The 9945-nt window shown below is 37.5% G+C and overlaps 1 protein-coding gene across 1 annotated transcript; it reads right to left on the minus strand.

Annotated features, from left to right (window-relative positions):
• Positions 1 to 2516: 2516 nt before the first annotated feature.
• LOC112460622 (lysosomal aspartic protease-like) lies at positions 2517 to 9734 on the minus strand. The gene is made up of 2 exons (XM_025025403.1): positions 9585 to 9734; positions 2517 to 2903 (listed from the first exon to the last, which is right to left on the minus strand). Exons 1-2 carry the CDS (start codon positions 9732 to 9734, stop codon positions 2517 to 2519), a joined length of 537 nt encoding a protein of 178 aa, XP_024881171.1.
• Positions 9735 to 9945: the final 211 nt, after the last annotated feature.

The raw sequence follows: 9945 nt of genomic DNA on the forward strand, positions 1-9945 counted from the left end.
TGCTCACATAATTAACGGTTGCGTATTATACATCGTGTGTAATCAATTACTGTGCGTTGGTACCCCGTAATTTGAAATTTCACGTTGAATTTGAGATATCCGTGACTGGTAACCTTCGTACACCTTCGTGAACCCACAAACTGGAATGACAGGATCATAATAGTCGCGTGACTTTTCCACTGTTGAATTTCTCATCGGTGCCGCGTTACCCCAGGAACAGAACACAATATCGCTGCATCGTGGTGTCGTCTGCCGTTGTCGGACATCCAAGACAGTCAGCAATTACAAGGACGCGCATAACAGTTAATATACCGAGTTATTATAAGTATCGAGGTAATACTCGCCGACTTGAATGACTTACGCTATGTTCGCCATATGTTCGCCGAGCAGATGGCGTGCCACTTTCCGCGAATCCGCGAGATGGACCGCTACGCGGCGAATTGCACAACAATGATCGCCGTCGCGAATCAAAAATATCAATTTTTATTTGCCACCGTGCTTTTTGCAACTGTATCTGAATAAGCGTGTCACGCCTGACCATTTTATTCGGTTGAGACTATAGCCTCTTGTCCACTTGCTGCCGAGGCTCGCGGACATCGTCCTCCTTCGCACAAATTATTATTTCATCGTGCGTTTACTCGCGACGTGGACGAACTCAAATCGTCAGAGAACTCCGAGAAAGGTCAAGAAATCTACCACTGTGGATGCACTTTCCTAATATGTTCTCTCAGGGCATCAGCATCTACTTGATTAATTAAACTATACATACGTCCACAAATAATGCACGTAGCAATATTTTCCGTGAGATCGTAACACGATCGAAATGTGTAAGGAACACAAACTCGCATTCTCGAGTAACTTATACCATGTCCATACAATAAATGTTGTTTTAAAGTAAACAACATATGTTTGTCATTGCAATAGACTTCTTTTCCACACTTAGTACATATGGCAAAATTGTTACGCACGTCGATAAAATAGACCCTCAATGCTACGTGACTGCTTTTTATTTATCTGAAAAAAGGTTTTGATTATGCAGGAAATACTTGTTATTAGTAATTTTATGAATAAGATATTTTTACAAACTCTTAAAATTTGTATTTATTATATTTCTACAAACATCTCACAAATTTACTACCGCGAAGTGATCTTAAAAGTTTGAAATTAAACGCAAAGACGACTTATGCGTGTGATTTCCTAGACGGACTCTTTGCGCTTCGTTAGCAAGTACTTTCACATGCCTAGGTGCACGCCCAACTATCCGATAATTAGCCCGGAACGCGGGAATATTAATGTCTGTGTTTAGGGGAGAAACGTTGCGCGAGTGTCATTGTCTTCGTAATTGTCCGTTCCGCCGCGAAATGATTATTGACTTGAGAAACGCTGATTACAGCGACGAGGCACCAAGCGTCTCATTGTTTTCCCCACGGAGCGTCATTAATATCTTTTCGCTCTGTGCCGGACCGGGTCAAAGATCGGGAGGAGTATTTGCACGCTATAGAGCCGTCATAGACGTTTTGAATTTCATCGAGTGATATCGCGACTGCGCTTTATCTTCAGCCCGACGCACTTTGCATTTACGACTGGCGCGTGATTGTCATTTTCTTCTGGATGTATATTTACATACACGCGCGAAAAAACGAGTGAACGCAGCGAATAAATAATCGGATGTCGATGATTACGCTTTAAAGTCTCCTTAGCGCTCTTTACCTTTCTGCATTAAAATATAATATAATATGATTAGACATAAGTTGAATACATAACAAGACGGTTGATAGCAACAGAATATATTTGGCCCGACAGGTTGTGTGTGGAAGTGTGGAAGAGTCTACACTCAAATTTATCCGAGTATGGAAATTCCACACTCGGAATTTGGTCAATTTATCTCATGACTAATAGCATTTTTCAATGAGTGAACTGAGTGCGCAACCATTTTTAAAAATTTTCTGATATAAAGAGGAAAGAAATAGCCGACTCTCGAGTTGCATTATTAAAAGTTTTTAGTACTGTAAATTTTTTAGCTCAACAAAGTTTACCTTTCCGAGGACATTTCAACGAAGAATGTTCTAACTTAAGGTAATTTTTAAAAATGAGATCTGAAGATATTCCGGAATTGAAGTGGTGGTTAGATAAACCAGCCGGAAGTTACAAGTGACTGCATAATGAGCACATAAATGAAATGTTGGAAATGATGGCTCATGATGTTATAAACATTATTTTAAAACAAATTAAATCCGTGGAATTTTATTCTATCGTCGTGGATATGGAAACGTCAGATATTTCAAGACTGGAACAAGTTTTCATTAACTTCCGAATTTACGTTGCCGGACTTAACAATAAAAGAAACATTCTTAGGTTTCTACGAAGTAAGCAACACTAAATCGGAAACGCTGCTAAATGTTGTAAAATATGTCTTATTACGTTATGACTTAGACATTACAAAATTGAGAGGTCAATGTTTTGACGGCGCTTCAAATATGAGCGGAATTTAATCATCGTCGCATGGCACTGTATTATTAACCGATCTCTTTCTTAAGAGCTGCGATATCTTTCGGTGGTCTTCCTATCTTAGAGAAGCCCATGTCGACGATAGCTTGACGGTCTTTCCCGCATAAGGCGCGATTTTCAACTTCAATCTTATCCATTTTAAATTGCCAATATTCGCGGCGGCTAACATCCACATACGTAAACTCGCCCACGTAATGGGCATGATTGGGTTGGCCTAATATCAGTAAACCGCCGTCAGGGGAGTTCTCGTCATTTTGGTTGAGATAGATGCTAATAATTGGTTTGGACAGCACGTCTTGACGAAACATATTTTCAAAGACAGTACGCGTCCCTAAGAAAGATGATTCGGAATAACCCATCTCCAGAACGTCGTCACATTGTGACTTGTCCCAAAACTGTTTCGGAAAGTTTAATATTTCGTCAAAGCGGAATTTGGAACCTAGAGCGCTTTTTGTTTATTGTACAACGCACACGTTGAATCTCGTTGCACAAGATGCAATGAAGAATGTAGATATAATTAATCATTTTCTCGGAGTAGCAAAAGATTTGATAAACTTTGTTCGCGATTCTCCAAAAAGAATCGCAATATTTAAAGATTTGCAAGCTGCAAGTGATGAAAATTTACCTGCTCTATCGCTGTTTTGTCTAACCACATGGAGAGAAAAATTAAGTCGTAATACTATATATGTATATTAAAATTCCAAAATTGAGGTGCCAACTTCACAGAGATGATGATCTCGGCTTATGGTTAATAATTACGAGTTTTAGAATGTAAATATATAGTCCCATCATCATTTTTCCTTGTGTAACGGCAACGAGAGATCGCGGGGACTGATTTACGAGAGAGTTAACACGACCGTCGCGCGGTAATGATTTTTAACCCGGCACGGCTGGTTAATTATTTCTATAATATCAGCTCGTCCGTCGCGCTTCGTTAGGTAACGATTTAATTCGCCGCACGTAAGGTCAATATTCCTTACCGGGCGTCATGGGGTCCCTTATTGCTACCACGGATGGTACACGGAAGCATATCGTACTCGCTGCAAGACGGATGACCTTCCGAAGGTCAGCGCCTTTGCTCCCCGCCGTCGATGGATACCGCCATATATATGGTGTACGGGATATACCCGTCCTATGCCTTCTTATAAGGCGCACGACGGAGAGAGAAGCTAATTGGAATCCCCACCGACTAAATATAAAATGGCAGATCGGCGTAATGACATGGAAAAGCGGCGGTTAAACGACTTCGGCCTTTCTTCCGCGTGCGTGCTTCGTCATTACGCGCGATCGGAGTATGCCAATCGTTAGTCGTCGTCCCGCAGAGTGAGTCTCACGCGATCGATCGAACGGCCGGACGAAATTTCTCGAACCGGCCGTCGTCGCCGCCGTCGTTATAACTGTTCGCGTCGGCGAATTAATTCGCGAATTAACGGCGCATTGTTTCGCCGCCGGCATAGCGCGCCGGGATCTCACGGTCGGAATCTTTTACGTAAACGCTCGTGACTGGTATCCCGAGACACCTCCGAGATGACTACCGAAGGATATCTGGTTCTCTCCCCGGTCAGTCTCGCCTAATTAAAGCCAGGTAGCGGTAATCGTTGCGCTAGATTATCTTCACGTGTACATCGTCATTTGTTATTTCCAGTTGATTATCACGCTCCTACAAACAACTTAGATCACCCTTACTTGTCCAAGAGAAATTGCACAACGGAACACGTTATTGCTCATTACTCGGGAATATCGAGAAATCAATATTGATAGCTGTAACAATTCACACTATGCACATTCTAATATAAAAGGAAAGATTGCTGGGAAAATTTTGCATTGAACGTAGACTATTTTGTATCTTGTTGTATTATTATTATTATTATTATTATTATTATTGTGCCATTAATTGATTTGTATTATGCTTTTAATCGAGATCAGTTTTTTAGTGATAATTATTTAGTAATAATTGTGGAACATTTCTTTTAGCATAAGTTGTTTTGAGATAATTAACAACAATAATGAAATTTTGTAACATAATTATTATAACTCTCACAACGCATATTATTAGAACTTTTAATATATGTATCGAATTTGCGGTAATTAACTATAGTACGGTCGATGTTCGAGCTATTTCTTTTTCTTTCTCTCTCTTTCTCTCTCTTTTTTTTTTTTTTTTTGAACGCAGAAGAATCGGCACGCCTCGAGACTCGTTGATTATTCTATAAATAACCATGAAGATTCTAAAAGGACGGGCTCTTAATGAAAATGTCAGGGACCAGGCAAAAAGGTACCGGCGAGCGGAATTATTTGATACTCATGCGCCATTTCTTGTCGCTAATTTTTCTCGGTCTTCGTTGATTTGAGCCCTGCCAACGTATGCTTCTCGTTATGGGCACTTCTCTTCGATTGCGCGTCGCAAATGTACTTTGCTGCATTTCACGAGTTCCTCACGCTTTCGACATTCTCGCCGGCGAATCAGCTGCATGCGGGTAATTGGGACTCTATGGCGCCGTAGTAATCTCCTATCGATCTCTTATTATTCGCGGAAGACGTGCTTTTTCCAATCCGAAGTAGAACTCTGCGGTTCGCAGAAGCGTTATGAAGCGAACGTCATTCCCGGCGCATTGTTGAGTCCTTTTGCCACAACTTCGCCGAGAAGATATTATAGCAATTTCGCCTTTTATAAGTACCTTAAGTTGCGTTTTGTCGCGATGAGCGTTAAAAGCGTTCCAGGAATTGTAGCGAAAGGGATCGGCGTTGGAAATATTAGGACTAATTGGGAAGATTGTACGCAATGAACCACAGTAATGTACTTTCTTCTAACAAAAACACTACGGAATTTCAAAACTCGAGGAATTAATCTCGTGCAAATTATCTGTGAAAAATGATTCTAAATTCTATGTGAAATTCTTGAGTCGAAATTATATCTTGTATCGTATAAGCATTTTAATCGAAATGCGTACATTCTTATAACAAGTACCTCGATATGTATACATTTACGATCATCGCAGGTAGATGTGACCGTTTGCTCGCTTTGGAAGGATCTGTTGTCACGACAGACCGTTGGTAATCCGCAGAAATTAATGCGTCCTGGGGAATAAACGTCGAAAGACAGATTTATGCTGACCTTCGATGTACTTTGTAAGAGCTATATCACTGCGAGTAAATGCACTGGCAAATGCGTGCCAGTGCATTTACTTCGCTATAATTATACGCATAAAGACCGTTTACAAAAATTCTCGAGACGAGCATAACGATGAGATTGCTACATCTCAATTTACATATCTGTACATGATTTATTCATTTGTACTCTTTGAATATCATCTTTCTTTTAAATCTTTTATATATTATAAATATATTATACTATAACATACATATATCTGCATATTTTGATGTCGTTATATTATTTACTGCAAATAAATAATATAATATCAAAATATGTAAAAAACTGTGACTAATTATAAAGCGGTGATATAACAAGAGAGATCTCTCGAGAGATCCTGTTAGATTAATACCACACCGTGCAAATAGTAGAGTTTCTTGTCGTTTCCGGCGTTTCGTTTCAAACTTTACGCCGTGTCAAACTCGATGTTGGGTGTGCGACGCACATTTGTAAGAAATATCGGAGGAAAACCTGAACTGTCTCTCTACGTCGGTCGGCCGGCTGTCTCTCGCTGTTGCACTTTAACGGCGCAGCCACGCAGAAATAAGTGCAGCGGCGCGCTGCAGCGTCGTACGTGAATCGATCCAAGGCTCGCTGCGCACGATCCTTGCATTTCTGTTACAACCGATAGGTACAACCGCCACTGCGTTATTACGCGCGATGCACGATATATATCCGGATCAGTTATAATATAGCTTTATAATGAGAAATTAGGATAACCATTTTCTCACAAAATACACTATATTTAATTGTTTCCTGTTCAGAGTCATGTAATGGCGAGATAGATTGAAATTCTAATTTTTCTGATCAACAGAGATACATTAGTTTCTCAATTAAAAGATTCTGCTACATATATGAAAGTCGTCGAGCGTGATTTTCACTACTTTGAGAGCGTTATGTACTTCATTATTACAGTGTCTTAAAAAAAAATAAATATTTTATTTTGGCAGTTTTTATTATATTTACAATGTATTACGATTACAATATATAAAGTTCATAAAGTTAATATTAAAATAATATAGGTCGAAAAAATATACATCGATAAGATATATGTATATCGAAATTTGTTAATTGCATATACAAGTGCGAATACATTTAATATGATAACATAAGTCAGCTGTAAAATGTGAAATTACACATAAGAAAAATAATTATACAAAAATAATATTACAGAATTTATAGTTCAAGATAATTTGCATTAAATCTGATTCGTTTCTTAATTTTAATATTAATAATTTAGCTTTATCATATAATGTTACACCATTTACGTCAGTTATGGAAAACAAATCGAATAGATCTATAAAACGGAAAGTCCTACATATTGTAATTTCGGATCATTTTTTTTTTAGAGATGATATTAGTTGGTTAGCTACTTTACGAGATGCTCTAAAATAAGGAGCAAAATAAAATTTATTGCTTTCGTATACATTTCTATATACAATGCTCAATTTCTCGCATAGCATTAGTTTCAAATATTGAGGGAAATTATTGGAGGTATATAAATCAACAGTATATTGCCAGTGTCCATGTAACAAAGTCATCCTGTATCTATGTTATGTATGTAGGCTGGGAAGGGTGTGCACACTCGACTCTCGCGGTTTAATACAAGTATGTCTCACTTTATTCAAACCGTTTACAAAATTAAGTCGCTCCGCTTTAGTATCGCGTTCGCTCAGGACCAACGCCATACCCGCTCTGCGTGAGCGGAAGAGGACGGTGGTAAAAGCACGCACAATTACATTGGGATGTTTGTTATTTACATGTTTTATCACATCCGTAGGATTTGATATATATTTGTAATTTATATGAAACCACATATATTGCATACCGCCACACCATATGAGCACTTGTAATATTTTCGTACTCTGTACGGTACGGGCTCATTTATATTAGTTATACCATGCTCCCATAAGTGTTTTATTAATTTATTTAAAATTCGTGGCTCGCGAAATTCTTTTGAACAATGTCTGCACATTGCTAACCCATCATCTATATCGTGGAAGTGATACCCCTCGGGAGGGGGGGGGTGTTGGGTAACCCTAACCGAATTTTTTAAGTTCGGAAAATTTTTGGGGGAAAATTAATGTTTTCTTCGGAGTTCTGGGTAGCATCGAAAAAGTTCTATATCGGAAAGTATTGCGATGCAAAATTGATCTGAATTGAAATTAAAAAGTTGTCGCCGATTTTTTAATCGTAAATCATGAAGTTGGCATTTCAAAATTTCGGACCGCTGTTTTTGCTTCCTCGTAGAGGAAGCTTTGTTTTCGTAGAAAAAAATTTCTTTTTGTTTTTCTGAATGTGTTCAGAATGTTCTAAAACGTCGAAAAATTGCAATTTTAAAAAATGTCTGTTTGTATGTATGTATGTATGTGTGTGTATGTGTGTGTGTATGTGCCAAATTTACCAAAATTTCTATAAGTTCAGAACTAATCAACCAAATCTTAATGAATTATATATGAAATAGGGGTAGAGAAAACTGAAGAATATAATAGAATTAATAAAAATTGCTAATAATCAAGGGGTTCTTTTTTAATAAAATTTTAATTTTTTCAGAAATATTTGTTTACGCTTTAATTTTTGCAAATTTGGAGATATTGATCTATTTCTAATTTTATTATATTTTTCAGTCTTTTCTACCCCTATTTCATATATAATTCTTTAAGATTTGGTTAAATAGACTCAGTTTTATACGCGATCAAAGGTCTCTAATTTTTAGAAAAATGTCTGTAATAGCTTTAACTTCTGTATAAGATATCGGTCTATTTTTAATTTTGTTATATTCTTCAGTCTTCTCTATTTCTATTTTATATAATTCTTTAAGGCTGGTATTCATAGTCGGGTCTTATATTCAAGATCGTCTTAAGTATAGTCTTAAGGCGTCATCAACCAATCAGAGGGCTGTATTAGCATCTTAAGACGTCACTTCCTCTATGAGGAAGCCAAGTGCAAATTTCTTATTTGCACCATTTTTTTCATTAGAAACAACACTTTAATTATATGATTTGTGTTTTTAACTCATATGAAGCGCCAAATTTTCATATCTAATCTTTCTGCTTTTAATCTCTGTAATCTGTCCATATTGAAGATTCGTGTCGATCACGGTCTTCAATTAAACGGAGAAACGGATCCAATGGCCTTTGTTTGCGCGTGCTCGACAGTCGAATCCGTTGTCGAATAGTTATGTTAGGTCAAGTTGAGGTTGAAACACCATAATATTGGGCTTCATTATTGATACTCGTGTTGACCTGTGTTTTACTGATTCTAACGAAAATAAAAGATAAAATATATATTTTAGTTTAAATCACTAGAACTATTTTTCTAATTTATCACACACACACAAGAATTCGAGAACTCTTTAGGGAAGAGCCAAAACTCTATCAATCATAAATTATATCGGGTGGACTTTTTCCCTCTTTTTCCTGTTTTGCCCAGATCCCCAGATGCCCAAATTTTCATTTCTAATTTGCACCATTTTTTTCATTAGAAACAACACTTTAATCATATGATTTGTGTTTTTAACTCATATGAAGCGCCAAATTTTTATTTCCAATCTTTCTGTCCGTAATCTCTGTAATCTGTCCATATTGAAGATTCGTGTTGATCACGGTCTTCGATTAAACGGAGAAACGGATCCAATGGCCTTTGTTTGCGCGTGCTCGACAGTCGAATCCGTTGTCGAATAGTTATGTTAGGTCAAGTTGAGGTTGAAACACCATAATATTGGGCTTCATTATTGATACTCGTGTTGACCTGTGTTTTACTGATTCTAACGAAAATAAAAGATAAAATATATATTTTAGTTTAAATCACTAGAACTATTTTTCTAATTTATCACACACACACAAGAACTCGAGAACTCTTTAGGGAAGAGCCAGAACTCTATCAATCATAAATTATATCGGGTGGACTTTTTCCCTCTTTTTACTGTTTTGCCCAGATCTTTGGGGTTCGATATTATTGGTTCATCTTCAGTGGTCCTGAACTCTTCAGATGCCGCCATGCACTCAGCGTCCAATCGATCTAGCTCGTCTCTATTTTGAGATTTAATCTCCATACTTTCAGTGCTGGTTGACATGGTGGATTGTAGATGTGGGAATTTTCAATGAGGAAAATTTTGAAAAGAAATTGTTCCAATTTTAGAATTATGGTATTTCCTTCAATTATAAATTATATCAAAATTCCAAAATTGCAGTGCTAACTTCACAGAGGTGAGCAACGTGCATTTCATATTTTCGTAAAATTCCTGATAGAATTCAAAGATATCCGAGGCAGAGAGAGTCAATCTG

Source organism: Temnothorax curvispinosus, unplaced genomic scaffold (assembly GCF_003070985.1).
Source record: "Temnothorax curvispinosus isolate PA1 unplaced genomic scaffold, ASM307098v1 QBEX01010681.1, whole genome shotgun sequence".
Taxonomy (NCBI): Eukaryota; Metazoa; Arthropoda; class Insecta; order Hymenoptera; family Formicidae; genus Temnothorax; species Temnothorax curvispinosus.